General features: G+C 31.8%; 2 protein-coding genes across 3 annotated transcripts in view; one reads left to right on the forward strand and one right to left on the reverse strand.

Moving 5' to 3' along the window:
* Positions 1-6,727, forward strand: part of LOC149079932 (uncharacterized) — a 40,326-nt gene extending 33,599 nt beyond the window's left edge. The window contains exon 7 of the mRNA XM_089238819.1: positions 5,264-6,727. Within this exon, the coding sequence (XP_089094945.1) occupies positions 5,264-6,354 (1,091 nt within the window). The 3' untranslated portion in view covers positions 6,355-6,727. The remainder of the gene's footprint in view (positions 1-5,263) is intronic.
* A 2,573-nt stretch (positions 6,728-9,300) lies between these two features.
* The window catches only part of LOC149079933 (tetratricopeptide repeat protein 21B-like), a 70,906-nt gene continuing 57,981 nt past the window's right edge, over positions 9,301-22,225 (reverse strand). The window contains exons 32-37 of one of the 2 annotated variants that reach the window (XM_089238817.1): positions 21,572-21,685; positions 18,213-18,266; positions 15,618-15,674; positions 13,751-13,871; positions 12,843-12,910; positions 9,301-11,377 (exon numbers count right to left, since the gene is read on the reverse strand). In XM_089238817.1, coding sequence (XP_089094943.1) covers positions 11,300-11,377; positions 12,843-12,910; positions 13,751-13,871; positions 15,618-15,674; positions 18,213-18,266; positions 21,572-21,685 — 492 coding nt within the window. In that variant the 3' untranslated portion in view covers positions 9,301-11,299. The remainder of the gene's footprint in view (positions 11,378-12,842; positions 12,911-13,750; positions 13,872-15,617; positions 15,675-18,212; positions 18,267-21,571; positions 21,686-22,225) is intronic. The other variant, XM_089238818.1, reaches the window with a different exon arrangement.

Consider the following 22,225-nt stretch of genomic DNA (forward strand, 5'->3'; position numbering starts at 1 on the left):
GCATGAATACGAGCTGGTCTCCCATTCAAAAAAATTCTTTCCGCAGAGAGTAGTCATACCTACAACACAATACTGACATAACATGAAAATTAAAGCATTTCCTATCTATACTTCAAAATATGGAAGGCAGATAGCAGCACAAGAAAGAACACAAAACAAGCACAGTTATGACAACATAAATACGTTAGGGTCATAAACTCAGAACATACATTCCGGCATGTACTGATTCGATAGAAATTCCGCAGAGGAATGGGTACAAGGTAAATGTACAGTAAAGCAGTAGTAGCTGCTGTGGTGGTCGAGTGGCCATAGTGATGGACTCGCATCGGGAGGACCCGGGTTCAAACCCCACTGTTGCCACAGTGGCGATTGGCTGAAGTTGTTTTTTTGTGGTTCCCAAATTCGTGGTGCAAATGCAAACTAATCTCCCCATTAAAAAGTCTCATCACAAAGAGCAACAGGCCTACAAATGGTACAAATATTCAATAATTACACTTCATTTCTGAAGTACAGATGGCAGCACTGAAAAATCAGACACAGCACTAGATACGCACTCGGACCGTTAGGTACTCACACTTCCAGCACAACTCACTTAGTAGTAAATTGTCCATGGCAGTAGACCAGAGTTGTGCTCGGCTTGAAAGAAAGGTTAGTAGTAGGCAAAAATTAGTAACCTTTCTGCGGACGCACATATGTGAAGAAATACACAAAATAAAGGAAAACGTGTATCTCCTACACACATGCGCGCTCTGGAAGGTTAAACTACAACTGTTGATTTTGGGGCCTCATCCAGAAACCACTGTGGAGGTTTAGAGAAACACTCCTGATGTTTCCAGAAAACATTCTTCAAAAGATATTTGCTTCTAAGAAGATCTGCATGATGATTAGGGGTCCCCCTCCCACACCCTTCCTGGCTGCACATGCTGGTGCACGCAAAAATCGGAAAAATAGTGGTTCATATTATAGAAACATGATCTGAAATGCAATAATTGAGAACTCTATTTTTGGCACAAGATTCATTTAAAAAATTTGGCCTGAATCAAAAAAATTAATGGTTATTTAATTTATGAGAAGATCGATTTTATTATGAAAGATCGCTCATATGAGGTAGTGATTATCATCAACCATTTTCAATCCCCTGCTGGATGAAGGTCTCCTCTAAATTTTCCAATTTTACTCTGTCTGATGCTTTTGCCATAAAGTTAACCCCTGCCACTTTTTGGATCTTGTCAATCCATCTTGTTTAGGGATTCCTTCTTAGACATTTACCCCCACGGGGGGTACCAATCCAGAATACTTGTGGACCATCTGTAGTTCTGTCTTCTTGCAATATATCCAGCCCATTTACATTTTAAAGGTTTAATTCTTTCCATGATATCATATACCTTTGTGTGGCTTCTTATCCAAGTGATTTGTTTTCTGTCTCTCCTTGTGATGCCTAACATACATCTTTCCATGTTCCTTTGTGGTGTCTGTAGCATTTGTATCGTCTTGCTTGTGAGTGTCCATGTTTCAGCTCCATAAATCAGTGCTAGTAGAACACAATGGTTAAACATTTTGCTTTTCAGGAATAATGTCATGTGACTATTCAGAATTACACAGTTTTTGCCAAAATTGCTCCATCCGAGATCCTGATTTTTCTTTTTATTTCATTAATGATTCTGTTGTCCATGGTAATTTCTTGTCCCAGGTATACATAGCTTTCTACTTCTTCTATTTTTGTGTTGTTGAGCAAGATCTTCAAAGTACAGTAGTTGAACATAACTTTAACTCTCTTTTGAAGATTCGTTTTCAAACCAACCTGAATGTTAGCCTTCACCAGTTTTGTATCATTTATTCTAGTTTGTCTGGATTACAGCTGATAATAACAGCATCGTCTGGTAAAAGCACTGGTTGAAAAATTTTCTATTTTAATTTCATTTCTCATCCCAATCCAGGTTTTTGAATACCTCTTCTAAAACAGCAGTAAAGAGCTTTGGTGGGATCCTATATATCACCCTTTCAAACTCCTTTTTCCCAAGTTTAATCTTTGCTTTTCCTTTATCCAAACGAATGGTTGCAGTTGCTTTGTCATATATTTTCTTAATGATACTGATGTAAGTCTTCCCTACTCCAATTTCATCTAGAGCTTCAACAACAGCAGATGTGAAGACAGAGAAACGCTTTCTCAAAATCAATGAAGACCATACACAATGGTAATTCATATTCTTTGTGTCTTTCTATGAGTTCCCTGATTGCTTGAATATGATCCATTGTACTAAATCCACTTCGAAAACCTGCTTGTTCTTTTGGTTGGGCTGCTTCCAATGTGGATCAAAACCAATATGTCAGCACTTTGGTGAAGCTTTTATAAATTACTGATAGGAGACTGATTGGTTTATAACTCTTGATATCTTCTTTTTCACCCTTTTCATAAAGAACCATCATTGCGTTATTTCAATCTTCCGGCACATTCAATTTAATGAGGCAATTTGTGAAGTAAAGCAGTTAGCATACTAGCAAATTCTGCTCCTGCTTCTTTAACAATAAATATTGAAATCCTATCTTCACCTGGGCATTTCCCTTTTTCATACATCTTATAGCCTTGTCGACTTCTTCTTTCAACACAAGTGCTATTTGTACACAAATTCTGCTCCATTTTATTTTCTTTCTGTTCCCTTTTCTCTGTCCCGATCATTTTCTTCACATTTGTGCAGAATATTATAAAATTTCTCAACAATACGAATAATTTTATTTTCATCTTTTCTAATCAGCATCAAAATTATGAAGTATTGGATTCTAATAATTAGTTATAAGGTAAATTATAAAGAAATTATTAAGGTATTACAGGGGTTCTTACTGTTAAACACGAAGACGAAAGTGGGGATTTTTTTCTGCTAACGGTGTGGGTACTCTTTACCTTCTGAAAAAACATATGGGACAAATTTCGTTGCAAAAATATTATTTCATAACCACAATGCCACTCTTACTGATATCCCAGCACAATAATGACCATAAATATAGTTCAAAAGTTATTAGACATTACCTGAAAGGCAACAAAAAAAAACAAGAACGGTGAAGTCAGATCAATAACTTGAAAACCATCAAGCATTTATGGACTGAGTTTGATAGATGAGTCAGAGCCAGAAATTATGTAAATGTGATGATTTTTTTTCAATTGTGTGAGAAAAGAATGAGATAACATACCCACTAAACCATGGGGCAAGCTGAGTACGTGACAAAAACTTGCCAAATAGTTTTATACAATCCTAAGGTTTTTCAATGAAGAGTTTATTTATTATAATGCTCATGAAATTACAGATGTTATTATTTATTAGTTGTTTGCTTTCTTTTTCATTTGTGTCAAAAGACTTTTGACTCACCATATAAGTGATTAAATTTTTTTCTGATTTTACAAAGTGTGGATAACCAGTTTTTTTACCATAATAGTTTGTAATAAGGCTAAGCGTTTGTATTTCATAGGATAGATTTCATTAAAAAATTCAAATAAGAAATTTGCAGACAAATTTATTGTTGTCAAAAGATGTTTGACATTACAAATTGAATACAGAAATTTTTGTCAACAAGGATTGAGGGAAGGATACATCTTCCAACATCGTCTCGTATCGGTTGATAATGATAACTTTCCAAGAAAGTATAGTTCAACCTTAGCTTCAGAATACGTAAAAAAATACTTTGGACAAAAAAATCGATAATATAAATTGAAATACTGATAACTAAAAATGAAACTTTTCCCATAATGTATGGATCCCTCTGTACTTTGTGAAAGTGGCAGCAATACCCGAATAATAACATTATCCATGATTTCAATGAGTGGCGTCCACTATGTCTGCATACATTCACCAACTGTGATTTTATGCTTTTATATGTGACGTTTGAAAAAAAAAACGTGAATTTTATTTCAAGTGTTAGTTAAATGGTCATAAAAAGATTCAATTCGAAATTTAATTTTTTATACCATCCCTGGGGGTCTATAAATAGTATTTAGTGAAATAATACATGTCCATGCACTGACATGTAAAAGAAAAACATTTTCTTCCACAATCAAAACTGGCCAAATTAAAGCTGGTTAATGTTGAAGCTTTTTTTTTATTGCTGAGAAGTGAGCGGGAAGGGTTGGGGTGTACACAAGGGTACTTATATACACAAGGGCGTAGCCAGAAATTTCGTTCAGGGAGACCAAAGTGATAGAACAATAGATTTGGCCATCTTTTTCCATTTTTTCGGTCATTTTCTCACATTTCAGGGGGACCAAACCCCCAAGTCTCCCCCCCCCCTTTGCTACGCCCTTGCATACACACACAACACAAAAAATTATACATTACACATACATACACAAAATTATTTCAGAAACTAATTATTTACTTACTTCAATTGATTTTGATCAATTTCATTTATTCATCAGGATTATCATATAACAACTTTTTATATTATTTTATTCCATGAAATTTAAGGAAAATTATATTGGTTATTAGATATAAATTTTTAGAGGGCCCCAAAAGCTTGGATGGAATTATTCATTTTCTGATAAGAAATATACCTAAAATTAAAAAGATTCAACATTCATAACTTGGTCAGTTTTGGTTTTTTATTTTTCTCAACACATCACGTCAGTGGATGAAATATTTTTTTACACCATATGACCGGGGATGGGAATGTAATTTTGTAACTTTTTTTCAGCTTCTTTTTTTTTGGTAAAATGGCTTCCAGAATGACTTTTTGATTGAACATTTTTTTAGTTGGACTTTCTCCAAGACTAATGTTTAAGGAATTAGATGTTGAAGAATGATAAAGGTGAACACTTGTATAAATGATTTAACTGAAAAAAGGTCATTTTTTTCTTTAAGTAAAATCGGCAGAACACCACAGGTCAGGTTTTTCACAGGCATCTCTGTAGTAAATTTATAGAGTATATTTTGTGTTGTAAAATTATTTATCATTTTATTTTTTTAACATGTCAATCAGGGCATAAAGAATTGAATATAACTTGAAAAAATGACTTGAAACTTGACTTATTAAGTATAATTTATACAAAGGGAGCATATAAACATTTAAATTTTGTAACTTTCAACAAATAGTTTTATTCACTTGAACAGCTTCTATGATGATGGTTGACAGAATTTTAAACTTTTTTGGTTTGGAAGTTCCCTTAATGATTAAATCAACAATTGGATAACTAACTATATGAATAAACTATATGTATATAGATCATTTTCAGCAAAAATATGTTCCAAAACCAACATTTTTTTTATTTTTATGATAGATTTGTCTGATGAGCAGCCTTCTCAGAAAAAGCAAAGACAAGGAAAGAACGAATTTGAAATCCGTGACCAGCTAAGAAAAGAAAATGAAAAGAAAAGCCTTGGTGAAGAAAATATGCCAGGATTTTACTTCAGAGGTGCTATAGTATCAGCAAAGGAGCATGATTCAAGTGATCAGTCACAACTGAAAATGAAACCTGAAAACTTCAAAGAAAGCTTTGGAAACTCTGAAAAAAATAACAAAAAACCAAAAACAAGTTTGCCTACTCAGTCAAGCTGGTATCAATCACCAACAGTAAACAACCTCTCAGAAGGATCAAATGGTCAAACATTGAAGTCTGTCAAAAATCAATTTCCACATAAAAATTACTTGTACTATTCCAATACTGATAAGCTTGTTGATACACAAACACTTAAACAAGTTGATAGATTCCAGAAAAAAAACATGTTTCAACAATACCCATCACAGAAAGATTTTAGCAAAATATCAGACAACTCCCAGAACAAAGCCAGACATCCTGTGCTGCAAAAAATGTTGCTTACAAACCATGGGCATAATGCTCTCCTTTTACATTTAAGCCCCCAAAAAAATATTATGGATGTTTATGACAGTAAAACTGGCATAAAAACCCACAATATCACAGTTTCTGAATCAACTGCAATTTCTTCTAATCAACACACTCACCCACAACCCAATGCCCTCAAGCAACAGTCAATTACTCTTGAAGAGCAAGGAAATTTTCGACCTCTACCAAGATCAGTTAATGATGAATCTAATTTGGAAGATAAGGTAATGAAAAAGAATAACCAAAATAGACTATGGAATACAATTCAAGAGAATAAAGCAACTGCAAATATGGGAAATTTTCACTTTGATCAGGTTTCATTTCCTAATCAACTAGAATCAGATCCTCAATTACAACACAAAATGGAACGACAACTGAGGGCAGGAAAAGTAGTTATACTTTCAGACAGTTTGGTTAAAGCTAACTTCAACAAGAATGCTATAAAAGCCAACAATACTAAAGTGAATCAGAATCATGGTCCTCAGAGACATGATAAATTAATTTACAACAATGATTTCAATGACTAACAACATCCTGCTCATCAGGATGATGTAGAGAAGACCAACTGATACTCCTAAACACAACACATGAATTGAATACTCACAAAAATGAATTGATAACATTCATGTAAAAGTAAAAAGTTATGAAAATCATAAGAAATTTATGACAAAATTTCCTTTCAAAGAGCTTCCATAATTTCTGCACACTGATATAGAGATCACAAAGTTGGCTGCACCACTGTCTATAAAACCCCTTCAACATACCACTTTAATTCCCTCTAAAAGCAGTACTACATCAAAAAAAAAATAATAATATATATTGTCAAACTCCTTAAATGCACAATGTGCATATGAATGTAACTATGAAAATGGAAATAAACATATATGAATTTCTAATGCAGTTTGGTATTTGTATATATTGCATATTCTGGATGCATTAAGGACAATTTGTTAGAAAAACAAATTTTCACCACATCACCTGTAATATTTGAAATACTTTGATGTTTGAAATCAAAATCAGGAGCCTAAATGGTAATTTACACATAAAACTATATGAACTTTATTCAATCATCGCTTTCATGAAATTTCACAGATATTTCAGCAGTTACATCTTACCTATATATCACAATTTTGAAAATGAAAATCAGATCATCTCGAAAAGCATTACAAGGATATTATTTTTATATTTGAATAGACAAGTATTTACTGTATAAAATGATTAAAAAGCTCGAAGACAATCTTGTATTTTCAACGTTGTTTATAAATAAGAAAAAATTTTGAACCAAACACGTTTGAATGAATAATAAGCATACTGAGTTCAGTCATTAATCATTTAGTCAAGTCTTATATGCATACTTGTTGACCATATGCAAAACAGTTGCATAAAGAATATTTTTCGTACAGAGGATTATGCTTGCTAAATATAATTTAGACCCCTTTATTGTTTTTAATTTTTAACAACACCAATTCACAATGGCTTTAATGAATGAGTTCTACAAGAACTCATTCATTAAAGTCATTTAAATTTTAGGGTTACCATATATGATTATGTATAGCTTAGCCAAACTAATATATTTTATTGTTTAAATTGGTTTTAAGACTATCCTCACTGATCATAATACCAAGACCCAAGCAAGAAAAATTAAGAACAGTAAACATTATAAATAATTATGGTGGAAGGATTTCGGGCTGTTTGGTTAAAATCATATATAAACATACATTAAAAGAAAAAAAGACTCATTATATTAGGCACACATGATCCTTTTTCTGGGTTGTTACAGCTCAGAGGTCTAAATTCAATTATGTGTTGCATCATCAACTACCACAGATATAATAACAAATCAAATGAGAATTCTTATTCAGTGTTAGATTGCTTCACTGTTTCTGTGCGCCATTCTGAGTGATGCGAAGTGCCAGATTTTGTCGAGTCGGATGATTTCTTCTCTTTTTTGTTTAAATTATTACAATGTTTCGTATCTCTATGGCTTCAAAGCTAAGTTTATTGAAAGAAGCGTTGAGGTACTCGAAACAGCATGTAAAAAGCAAAAACCCCACCCAAGCTCAAAAGAGTAGGTTACAACTGCTTCGATTTTGACATACATATATTTGACTAATTCTTTTTTTTTTAAGTTGCAGTCAAATTTTACTACAAAACTCGCAAAATACAAAAAATCACAGAAAAAAATATTAGAGTGATGACTAGATGAATTGTTCATGATAATTGGTTGATCGTAATTTAATCATCTCGGCATGCATATAGATGATGTTAACTGTTATAAATAAATATTCATAAAAACATCATTTTGGGTCTTTCTTAAACACTAAAATATATTACTCAAAAAATATGTAAGTATTACTATTAAGAGAAACATGGGAAAAAATTTTAAAGTTTTCTACACATTCTCTTTCCCCCCCCCCTCCTCTAATGTTACTTTATTTCATTAACTAAAAACACACTAAATCTCACATGAAACAAACACACTCATAATAGAAGCAGCATCAGAATTTTGTGAAGTACTTTGAAATCAAAAACAACTATGAGGCTATATCCTTCATTACTGCTTAGTGAATTCTGTTTTCATCAACATAAATGACTTCCAATAAGAATACCAAAGATGTTAAGGTCGTAATTAAAGAATGAAGCTGATTGCAACATTGTAGATCAGGCATCTTTTAACCTTTTGTTGCACATGACCACCATGATGCTCACCAAAGCATCCAAGAGTGTTTGATGCTTATGTGTTCAACCTCATTGAAGTATTATGTATCATACTCATGAAGAAATATTAAATATGCCATTCAAATTGCACTTAAAAATAAGCATTATGCTAATTTGAGTTTGACCGCATGCTGTCAGAGTTGAAAACTCTGACCGCATGCTGTCAGAGTTGAAAACTCAAAGATTGAAGACCCCCCCCCCCTCCCCATGTGACCAAGAATCTACATTATTTACATGTATTTTTTTTCCTTCACAAAAATCAAAACTAAGCTGAGGTTTGAAATTTGTAGGAAATCAGAATAACGGAGACAAAAAAATAAAATCAAACAAAAAAAGACAAAAATAAAAAATTTAAATTGAACCTTGTGAACTAAAATCACCCATAGCGATATAATATGGAAATGCCTTCATATTCAATTATTACTGAATATAAATATGCACTGAATCCAAATTATATAAGAGAAACAGAAAATCAGACACACACACTCAAGCAAACTGAGTGTGACTGATTCACTGATTCTCAACTTTTTACTGTAGATTGATTTTCCAAAATAAAAATCTAGCATGAATGCTAGAGGCCTTTACAGGCCTATCATTTATTTGAGTGCACATAATGAAAACTTTTAGATTTTGTGATCTTCAGATGTTTCTAATTTTACATGATAAAGGTTAAAAAATATCTCTGTTTATAACTGTCTACATTTGTGTGTTGTGTAGATTTTATTTATATTAAATGGACTAAGTATCAATGTTTTACCTTGTGTGTGTTTCAATTTTATTACCTTTCAAACACAATACTACAACAAAAATATAGAAATTTTTCACATTAAAACTCAGGTTTTCATACATACACATAAGTAGATATATAGTAATACTATTTACAAGAAAATTTCAAGTACTAATGGTGTTTCATATGAATGAAAAAACTATATGCATACAAAATAAATTACACATACTTAAAAAAGCCATGTTGCTTATAATCCATTATACACAATATGTTATTTTTTCAATTAAATACTGTTTATATGCAATAATGCCTACATTATGCCTACATTTTTCCTTCCCTTATTTTCTTGGGTTAATAACCTTATCATATTATTTGGAATTGTAAAAGCACAAGTAATAAGTTGTAAAAGTACAAGTAATAACAATGGTGTTAAAAATGTTCCCATTGGAAATAAAGCTTGCATATCTCCAAGTAATTTGAAGCTTTATTTCGAATCTCAGCTTTGAATAAGTATCAAATTTTTAGCTCCTAATTTTATTAGATTTAGGGGTGAATAAAATAACCATGTTACAAACAGGCTCATTTATAATAAAAGCAAAGGGAAGGAATTTACAAAAATATTCATTTAATATAAAGAAACTTAATTACATTCTTACTGGCTTATAAAAGTCTGGCTTATTTAGTCAAAATAATTTTTAATCACTATTTTTTTCAACATGGCCATTCTTCAAAGAAACAGAATATTACAAATCAAAATAAATAAAATATATGTTACAGTAAATGTGATAAAAATCTGAAGATCAGCATAATCTCTGATTTATCACATTTACCATAACATATGCACCAAGATGGTGTAAAATAATGTGATGTGTGTAGATCGAGCCCTTCAATAACATAGGTTTAGTATGGTATTAGGAGGAGTATTTACTTCTGCATAGTTTTGTGGGACGGTTTCTTTGCTGTTTGTGTTTCTTTGATCGCTATCATCTTCCAATAGATGTGGTGGTATAGTGGTGGTGTGATAGTATGAAGTGGGGGGAGATCACCATTGAGAGATGTTCAGTCCAACCTATACCCTCTCACAATGCAAGCAGTTGGCACACATGGAATACATACTGTGAAGCCATAAACTGTGATGGAACTATCTGAGTATGCAACCTATGGTATCACTAGACTCGCATCTGTGTGGAAGTCTAACCTCTACTGCAAACATACAAAACTAATGGAAAGTGTGTTCAGGGCTTTTCCACACCAGGGAGGGACTGAAAATCTCCAAAAATGTGGCTCGTCCATGGCAGAATGTTCACTGGAAGCCCTGTTAAGTACACCCAAGCACATATATCTGTGTTGGGCAAGTCTATTTCTCCTTATGGGAAGTCAAGGGTTTCTCTAAAACAGTGGCTTGCCATGGTGGAAGGTTGCCAGTCTTCCCAAAGACAAGTAGTGATAGATCAGATTCCATGTATCTTATAGATCCTAGAAAGATTAGTCTCATTTTTCAAAAACTGCTATAATATATTAGTACAAATACAGTACATACAGTGTAAAAACCATTTCAATGCTAAAAAAAATGAAAATGTGTGATCTACTGCACATAAACACAATTTTTTTTTAGCAATCCCATGATAAGAAAAATTAAGTTTACTTCTTATCAACTGGCATTGGCCATTATTGTACAAAAATATTCTTTGCTAGTGAAACTGTTTTGTAACATACTTGAGAAATTTAAATTTTTCAGAGCTTATTACTATTTATTAACATTCTTTGTATTTATTTAGAAAATCATTTTCTGTATCTTTTGAATACTCTATTCACAAACTTTAATATCAATCACCTTATTACTGAAAACTGCAGAGAACTCTGACTATATCGACTTCCATCATGACCATTTTGTGTTTTTTGTGTATAACTTATATCATACATTCAGAAAAGTTACTTTGAAGTATTTAACATATATTTACAATGAACCACATTATGCATTATCTTTAACCTACTATACAACCTATTCTTTAACCTATTATATCCTGTCACGTCCTTAAGTTGGATCTAGATTTGTCTAATATTTCTTTCCTGATCTTTGGATAATTTGGGCACTTGTTCATCACCTGTATATAAGAAAAATAAGTTTTATCAGATATATTACTAGTGTGAAAAAATTCTCTAATCATTCATAGCCTCAAACAACATCAACAATGTAATAATCATTTACAAGGAATGTAAATCAAGAACAAAATAGTGAAGATCATAACAATCTAAACAATAGCAAAAAAAATTCTCTCCAATAAGATTTCTAAAAATATTTATCATTCAACAATTTCTTCTGCAATTAAATAAGATTAATTCAATGCGTAAAATTTGAAAAACAAATGGTTTTAGCTTCGCACTAAGGCTAAAAATGCTTGCTAAAAATTAGATCAATATAATAGATCAAAGATTCTTAAGCTTTTTGTTAGTGGTGCCCTTGGAATTAGAACCTTAAATATTTTACAACATCCATGCCTGCTTTTGAGGTACTTCTGTTATACTGGTGTGAAATTGCAGCCTTAATGAAACTTTGAATATGATTTTAACACATCTCTTCAGACTGACCTCATGTCACTCTAGAGTGCTACAGCACAATGTTTGGAAATCACTTTAATTAGGAAACTGAAAATACTGTTCTTTTGATAATAAAAGTTATCTAAGTTTTTTCGACTGAATAGACTACTTTTTTTAGGACTACGTTTTTTGAATAACTTTTATTCAAAAAAAAAATGACGAATTGTCATTAAATGTATAAATGTTGGTAGACACAACCCTCTACACATTTTTAATAGCAATAAATATTTGTAATTTGTAAAATTACTACATAAATATTAATATTGATCATAAATAAAAAGGAGGAAAAGAGAATAAAAAAATGAGGGTTTTTTTTAATTTTTTGAACAGAAAAACTAAAACAAAATTACCAGGAAGCATGATCAAAAATGTCTGGTGTTTTTTAGAAGAGATAAGTGGGGATACTTTCAAAATGAAAATACATACCACTTGTGGTTTGAAAGTCCCAGTAATTGCTACCGATAAGACAATGTTCCCCAGCATGGCAGCAGCATGAATGTGTAAATTTTTTTTTTTTTTGAATCAGCTGGTTTGATACCTTATTTTGCTATCTAAGTTTTGCCTGAAATGTGAATGTGTATCCCTATTGAAACACGTTACAAAATATTTTGGGAAAATAACTTCCCATAGAGTAACAATTCAAACTTTATTTCCCCTGTTGTTTTATGCCAAGGACATTGCAAATTCATGCTTCTGACATGAAGCAGGGGGGGAGGGACATTTTCTACAATTATTCCCATGTTCCTTAATTGTTTCGATATTTTTCAATAATTTCTTGGTATTGTGAATGATAAGTGTATTTATGAGCTAGGTTCCCTCTAATTTTAACTTTACATACGTGGAATAGCTTCATGCCATATCTACCTATGATGTATTCCTTGATTTTGCAAGCACTTTCACTGTATGCAGCTAGGCAGCTTAGAGGAACAGTGTTTATAAGAAAACCACTATATTACAGAATAATTTGCTTACCACATGACATACATCAATTGCGTCAACATATCTTTTTGCTTTCATGTAATTAAATGCAAGCTTGAATCCTATTTTGAATAAATAATTTGAAAAAAAAACAAAAAGCATTTAAATTATTTTAAAACTAATATATTACTAATTTAATATAAGTTATACCATACATTTCATGTAAAACATAGAAAATTTATATTCTTCTTCTTGAATCAGTAATTTGCTCTTTTCTATATTTTGCCGTATCAGTGCCATTTCATGTACTCAAAATCTGGAAGGAAATTTTGGGTAAATACGTAGATATCCCTGCTGTCACTGAGATTTGGTCATTTTCTTTCGCCAACAGTCAAAGGTTGATGTTAATCAACTATCTTCACAAACACACCAATTGAATCCAATCAAACAACCAAATCAATGATAAGCATTATCTTGGTAAAGGATTATTTCTTGAAAAAATATTAATTTAAGTAAATATTACTGTCAACATACACCATATGAAATCATTATTGAATAGTAGAATATCTGTAACATGTATTTATTTGTTTATTCGTTTCTTCCTGCAGTTCACAGACTACTTGAGAATATCCTCTTTTACAGTCTGATTCAAGAGGGGTGATCTGAACATCAATGGTTTAATTATCAGATTCACTCATATTCTTTTCTAACAACAGCAGTCTTTTAAACAATATCTGCTAAGACATGATTAATTATTCATTAATCACTGCTCATTTAGCTGAACATTTTGTTTTATATCTTATTCATTTGACTTGGTAATGAATTTAGCAGCAATTTTTTTCACTCTGATCTACAGACTATTTTGCTGGTGTTTGGATTGATTCAACTTTTTGTTGGTCAGTTATGTGAAGAAAAAACATTTGCATTTTCTCCCTTTCTCTAATATATGTCTATAGTCATACCTATCACAGGATTTGTTCTGTTTGTCTGTTTCCATGCAAGTTCGTAAAATGTGGCAGCATCCTTGTGATTCTGTTCTTTTTCCATGATGTGACCCATATAGTCATAAGCTTTTGTGCAAGACTAAATGAGAGCAGAAATACTTGTAATAAAGACCATTTTCATAAAAGTGAGAGCATACATATAAATACAAATAGTCAAATATTAAGAAATAGTAAAGCATACATCTATGTAACATTCAACTGAATAAATCAATACCAGGCATGATAACCTACATCAATAAGACATTTGTCATTAGTTATGTCAAAAGCAACAAAGGATATTTTGAGGTTTCATGAGTTTAATACCAGCTCAGTCCATGATAGAATCTTTGATACAGAGATTTCCCTTCCATACACTTGTGGAAGAGAGATGGCACAAAGCAGACATTGAACACTGAAGGAACAAACACACCCCACTTCACATCTCATAACACAGAGCAAAAAGCATAATCACATGGCTACCGCAAGAAGTCACCACACAAGTAGTTAGCATGCTGACCATTCTGTGAGAGACAAGTAGGAAAAGCTATCCGTAAAATAGCAATAGACCGGATATAGACTCTAGGACCCAGTAAGCTTTTGTGTGAATAAAATTACTGTGATGCAATAGAAATAAACAAATAGATCAATTCGCTCATTTAAGAGGATATAAATAAAGATAGTATTTTACGAAGAATTTCAGTATCAATCAGCCTTTTTAGACATCAGAACAAAATTCAACTGTGCAGTGAAATTTTATTGATGTATTAACAATCAAAACTCATATTATTGTTCATACTTGAGTATACAGTAGATTCTTCATAATCCAGTGTTTTTAGGCAGGCTTCCTTTCAGCATAGAAGAGGAAAAAATGTTATTGCATGTTCGAGTGAAAAACTGTACATAGTAGAGTCTCGCTTATCCAACATAAACAGGCCAGCAGAACGTCAGATAATCGAAAATGTTAGATAATAGGGAGGTGTAAGAAAAAGCCTATTAAACGTCAAACTATGTTATAATTTTACACATTACAAACTTAATAATCATGTTTTACAAGAAAACAATAGAAAAGATTAACTTGGAGTTACAGAATATTCTGAAGTGAAATACAGTGCTTAAAAAGTTCAATCTTGTGATGATTTAAAGAAACTTTTGATCGTAGTCTGTTTCCTGACAAATGTTGTTTCTTCACTGCAAAGTCTTGCAATCTCTGCAGCAACATTATGTCAATTCCTGTAGCTTCTTCTTGTTACTCAATATATTTAATTGCAGTTTCTAGAGCCTTAACTCCGTCATTATGTGAAATTCTGATAGGCTTGACAGTTGGTGCTTGATCTTTTTTTTTGCTGTGGAACGTCGGATAATACATAACGTCGGGTAAGCGAAGGTCAAATAAACGAGACTCTACTGTATTATAAAAATGGGCTTTTTCCAACTGCCTTCCAGTAATTTACCAATTTTTATAATCAGGCACAGATTAATCCAATATGTGCCAGATAAGTGATAGTCCACTGATTATATGTTTAAGAAACATCTGCATTCCTAATTGCATATTATTTACCGCTGTGCTATCATCTGCAGCTTTGTTCTTTGACTTATACAGTGAAACCTGTCTGGGACAAACACTTTATGAGACTGAAACCTGTCTTGAACGGAATCAATATTTACCTTTATAAAATAAAAACCTGCATAAAACAGAAAATTATTTCAGTTCTATGACGTTCCATCACACACAGGTTTCACTGTAACAAAATCAGATTGCCATGAAAGAAAGCAATCGATCCTACAGTTATTATCAACAAAAATTTTAATGAAACTAAAATTAAATATATATCATTTATATTCTTGCCTTGTTATGTTGCAATACATTCTTAAGAAGTTCTGAGGCCATATCAAATTTTCCAGACTGAAAGAAAAGGGGAAAAAATTAATTTGATGCTTAAACATGGGTACTCAACACTTCTCTACAATTTTCTTATCATTTCTTATTTGTTTTTTACGGTTCAACTTTGAAATATTTGGATGAGTACACGTGTAGAGAGGTTCCACAAAAAAAATCAGAATTAAATTAAAAATTAATCTAAATTAAAACCTATCTGCTGCAACAATGCTGTAGCATGATCTTATTTTCATCAAAACCAAAGCATTTGCATGTTTAAAGCAAAAAACAGCACAATCTGTATAGAAACTTATTATTCACATACAAAAGCAGTCATAAACATTCATAAAACTCAGACATTTACTGGCATTCAAATATCTTTAAAAGGATTGTAATTTTTTTCCCCCGTAAAGTAACACCTTACATAATACTAAAAGTTAGTTTTCCATTGTAACAGTTAATTTAAAGCAGAGGGCTTTTAATTTTTTTTCTGACATTCTCACTTTGAAGGAAGCTAATGAATTTTTATCAATCTATTCTCATCATTCATTTTCAATCATTTCTTTTTAATCTCAATTGAAATTTAAAATTTTATTCAATTTTTTTTACAGGGCTAATGTTGATTTAATCAATATTATTATGTCTCAAAAAACACATGAAAGGCATGTGAAAGTACAACATTTAATTTTATTAAATTGTTTTAGTGTTGGTTTCAGTTCTTGAATAAAAATTACAAATTACATACAAAACTGTGGCATGTAAAAAACCACAACATTTCTACAAAAAAAAAAAAAAATTGGTCATTTTTCTGAGTGCAACGTATTCACAAAAAATTTGTTTACTTATTTCTCCAAGTGATTTTAGAGAAATTTAAATACTAATTCGCAGAAACTTATATACAGAAATTTAAAAATTCAATATTTTTAAATGCTAATCATGTTTTTTGGTTCAACTTTACAGTTTAGGGCATTTATCACAAATGACTGAAGGCATGGTTCATAAATTGTGAAAAAGCAAATTAAATCAAAGTATTTTTACATTTTAATTTTATTTTTAAAATTTTTAAAAATATGTCCATTTTCACAAAATTTAAAATGCAATTCATATTGTAATATGAAATGTACTCATTTAACAAATTACAAAAATAAAAATGTATATATATTCATATTGCAGCTAAAAATTAAACAATTTTGTTTAATAATTACCATAATAAAATTAAAATCTTAAATTTAGCCATCAAATATCTTAGCAGAGCTTCATAGTTTTAATTAAATACAAAAAAAACTAAATTTAGTTAACAGTGAGTACATTTTAGAAAATACATAAAATATACATTTGATGAATTTATATAACAATGAAACAACAAAACTTTTACATAAATTTAATAAACTACAAAAACCAATTATTATTTATACATAAGATTATACATAAGTCTATACATAAATTATACACACTTATGTAAAAATTTTATTAACTAAACTCTAGTTCAAACATTAAATTTTTGTTTTTTTATCAATTTATCAAAAATTCCATATGAATGAGCTATCCAATCTCCGAAGTATATGACATTCTGGAAATTTTTTAAATATATTTCATTTTCAATTTCATAAAATACAGATTTCTATGATACCATGAAAATTTTTTGTCTTACTGCTAGTTAGGAAATCATCAAAATAAGGGCAACAGAAATAATAATACAATGAATAAATATAATGATTTCCATAAATACAATGACTAATAAATACAATGACTAATAAATAAATGTAGCAATACCTTGAAGTTATGTGATAGGTGGTACAGACGTGTAAATGTTGGGGTATAATTTTGAACACAAATACATATAGATATAAGTTAGTTGGGATCAAAATTTAGGAAAAACACATTTTTCCCCCTTTTTAATATTTATGTTCTCTCTTTACACTACTATAGTACTTTCCTGTAACTTCACACTTCTTGTGACTGCAATCCGGTCCAGTCAAAAAGGCTGTATTCCCTTAAACCTAAGTCTCACGTTAAACGCTCTGAATATTTTGATAACAAAAATTAGTTCATAAAAAAAATGAGATGCTTGTGTTTGGAAACAAGAAAAAACTTTTACCCACTGGGTTGAAATTAATTGAGAGTTGCAGGCTAAGTGCATTGTCATCAAAGAGAGAGAGCATCAGATTAGACAATTTTTTCTAAAACAGGAATCAATGTTGGACTTCAAGTTATGAAATTGTGTCCTTCTCTTTAAAAAAGGTCAAATACCATTCAAGCTTTGAGATTTCATTTCTAAATCAGGACATAGTTTTCTTCTTTATAAGCAGTAGCCTATCAAAAGTCAGTATATAGTTCACTACATATGATGCTCCAGTCAAATAAAAAAATTCATTTGATTATCACTTAATAAGCTCTACTATTTCAACAATAATCTTGTGATTGTGCTTTAATTTCAAAAATGTGCATTTTTCACATAAAATCACATAACTCTGAAATTGTACAATTTGGGGTAGTGTGAATTGAGATATATTACTGTAATAGATGTATTATCTATTAGAGTTGAGGGAAGACAAATTTAATTACTTTTATGCATATGTCAGCCAGTAACAACCAAGATCTTTCCAAGTATTCAGCATCCTGTTTGGGAAAAACCATTTCAATTAAAAGCATAATATATAACTATATTGAATCACATAAAACAAATATAGTCATTGCATAATAGGTATTAAACATATGTCTATACTGTTGGCTATTACTACTAATTACACAGGCCTCCGATGGAAAAGTTGCTTGAGCAGTAACACTTTGTTCTTATAAATTTTTAGGTGTTGAAGTTTAGGAAAAACCATTAAAAAAATCTCCATTACCCATCAATATCTTCCAATTTCCGATTAAAAATTTTCCATTTGCAGTATTTAGATCTAAAAAGAGTACATTGGTATTTATATTTATTGTCCTAACATGCAAGGTGAAGGTGTTTATTACATGCAAAATTATTATTATGTCATTCAGTATAAAAAATTATGATCCATGTTGTCATTAATTTAAAAAAATAATTTTTTAGCATACGTGCCATTTAAACACGGAAAACATTTTAAATTCATTAGAAAGAGTAGACAAAGCTAATAGATATGAAACGCAACTTGTCTTGGCAAAAAACATGACAATGTCATGAACAACTACAATACTACCATCCTTGTTTCCACTTGCATACTTCAGGAGACAGTACTCATCCTCAGATACATCCAGCTATTGTTCGTTTGTTATATAGAGCAGTGTTTTCACACTTATTCAAGGATGCCCCTTCCCGGTAAAATACAGAAGAAACCAGAGACCCCCAGTGCTATGCCATAACCACTCACTATATTTTAGGGGTTTCACACTTTGACAGCAACCACATTTTAAAAGCCGCTGATCCAGCGAGAATCATGCTCATTCTAATTTTCATAGTGTTTCAAAAAAAATTGCTAGAGAACAAAGCTTAGACACCACCTTCTTATGTGATATATACAAATGGTGGCGTAAAAATTGGGAACACCCTGCTACTTACCACTGATATTGTGTAAAACCTCCTCTGGCTTTGATGACAGCAGATATTCTTCTAGGCATGGACTCTACAAGTTACTGAAACCATTGAGGAAAAATATTAACCCATGATAACGAAATGGCAGCTCTTAATTGCCTCAGATTAGAAGGTGGTGTTTCAGAGCTTTTAACAGACCTTTCAACCTCTTCCCACACATACTCAATTGGATTGAGTTTGGGTGACTAAGAGGGCCATTGAAGCAATGAAAACTCTAAATCATGTTCCTCAAACCAATATGATATAATTCCAGTCCCATGGGAGGGTGCATTGTCCCTGCTGGAAACAGCCATCATCATCGGAAAACATTATTGCAATAAATGGGCGCACGTGGTCAGCAATGATGTGGAGGTAGACGCTAGCATTGACTGGTGTTTCTAATGGAAATAAGGGACCAAGAGTATACCAGGAAAATGCTCCGCAGACTGTGATTACGCCACCACCTGCTTGAACAGTTGTCATGTCGCATGCTGGACCCATGGCTTTGTGCTGCTTGCGCCACACTTATCCTACCATCAATGTCATGAAGAAGAAATCTTGATTCATCAGACCAGACAACCTTCTTCCATTCATTAAGAGTGTCCAGTTTTGGCATTCTCTACCCCACAAAAGTTTTCTTTGGTTTTGCAGCGAAATCAAAGGAAGTCTTATTGGTCGATGGATATTGAAACCAACTCGTTTTAAGATCTGTCTTGTAGAGCCTACGGATATGCTTTGCAATGATCCTCAGTTGTATTGCAGTGTAATTTATTGCACTGTAGCTCTTCTGCTGCTGCATGCAATGCGTGTGAGTGTTTCCTGGTATCTCTTTCATTCACAAGCAATTTCCGCCCACTATTCCACTTTTCACTCGAACTGTTTTGGCTTAGCTGCTATTCTTCGAAGACTCCAGATACTGTTGTGCCAGAAAAGCCAAGAAGGTTAGCAGTTTCCGATATACTAGAGCCCCCTTCTGACACCCACAGTCATGATGCATTCAAAGTCACTCAAATCTCTTGTTTTACCCATGAACAAGCAAATTGCAATGTTAACTGGTGCTTCTGACCAGGAGAAAGCTTTTTAGCAGCAAATCTGGTTCATTATGTCAGCACATGTGCTGAACAGATGAGTAGAAGTTTAAAAGAGAAGTGTTACTAATTTTTTGGCTACTGAGTGTATACAAAATTTAGAAACAAGAAATTGAAGCAAAAATTTTAAGCAAGAATTTTCAAAATTTAAGATAATCAAAGATAGAGCTTGGGCTCTCCATCAGGAGGGTACACCCAGATGATGTTAGAGTCGAAACATTTCTGAGAGTACTTGGGCAATACCCAAACAAACAAAGTTCTTGAACGCCCTATGTTCTGCCATACAGAAGTCCAACACAAAAAATTCAGACACTTCACATAAAGCAAATAAACAATTATCAAAATTATGCAATGCATTCAAAATAATAAAGAGATGCAAAAAGCAAAAACCATGTGAGCATGGCCCTCACAAGGGTGGGGCTGACTAACCCTGGGGCCTGGGAAAATTCTTGTCATTTTTTTTGTTTCTTCACACTCTAAATTCACTATTGAAGAGCCCGTGAAAAGTCTGACCTGGGGGCATGCCGAAGATTCCAGCTTAGGGAGCCATGCATGTGGCCTACCAACAAATGCATAAAGGTTGCAAGGAAATTGTTGCCAACTAAAATTTTTTTAAGATTTAATAATTCATTTAAATAATCGTTTGTGTCATTACAAATTATAAAAATTACAAAATTATATTTTTAATACGAGAAAGTTGAGAAGATATAATAGTTTTACAAATTTTTTTAATGATGTTATAATTGTGAAAAAATTAATAATAATAATAAATACAAGATTTAAAAATGTTTAAAATGAAAATGGGCTGGACATATTACAAGACAAGACAACAGTCCTGTTTAATAAATTGCATTTATTTTTATATATTTTTATTTTCTTCTTTTTTCCAGCCACCTTGATGGGCAATTTGCATGTTTTGGTTTCTGCATTTGTATAGCAGATGACCCACAAGTGTTCTGGTTTAGTACCCTGCGGTATTAAATGTCCAAGAAGGCATCCCCAAACAAGATGGAGTGATGAGATCCGAAAGGTGGGCTGGATTCAACTGGATGGCAAAACCATCAGATGGAGTAAAATGGAAATTTTTTTTAGAGGAAACCTACATCTGGCAGTCGATTGAAAATGGTTGATGATGATGTAAAATAATAAAGGAATTACAGTTAATCAAAACTGATCGTTTCAAATTACTGAATTACTAAGGTAAATAGGATGATGGGCATTTAATAATAGCAAGATTTTTTTTAAATTAGTGATGATGTAATAAAATAGTTTGATATTTAAAAAAAACTAACACAGAAATTCCAAGTACTGTTTGCTATTTTCTTTAACTGGTTTCTAGCTCTTGGTGTTTGCTTCAAAACCATATAAGCAGTCGCAATTCCAAGAATCACACCAACATGGTCTTTCTGAAAGCATAAAACAAAAAAAAATATTTGTTCATTTGCATATGAAATCAATGCTCATATTTATTGTTTACATATTACATAAACTGTTCTAAATTGCTTGTCAAGTGGACTATCTCTCTGTACAACTGTTGACTTTAGAAACATATTTCATTTTTGTGAATGAATAAATTTTGTTCAAACTTATAAATAAATCTCAAGAATTTCTGTTATATGAACATGAATTTAATTAATATTTTATACTCTTGTCTATTCTCAATCGAATGATAAATAGACTGATTCTGGTGAGTGAATTTTCCCACTCTTGAAAACCTTGCAATGATAAGTTGACACCTTTTTTTAATAAAACAATCACAGTTTAGCTGATGTTCAGCATTCCCCCATCTCTTTCAGCTGATCACCAATGAAAAAAACCTTAGACCAGGTGCAAAATTTTGAAACACATTAGAGTCGATGACACTAAGGTAAAGTTACTCTACCACTGCTGTGAGTCCTGGTCTAATTAGCTTATTAGATTCCATAAAATAAACAAAAACTTTTGAT

The sequence above is a fragment of the Pholcus phalangioides genome, unplaced genomic scaffold (assembly GCF_987345545.1).
Source record: "Pholcus phalangioides strain wild (caught in Gottingen) unplaced genomic scaffold, Ppha-v1.0 ptg000011l_1, whole genome shotgun sequence".
In the NCBI taxonomy this organism is placed as follows: domain Eukaryota; kingdom Metazoa; phylum Arthropoda; class Arachnida; order Araneae; family Pholcidae; genus Pholcus; species Pholcus phalangioides.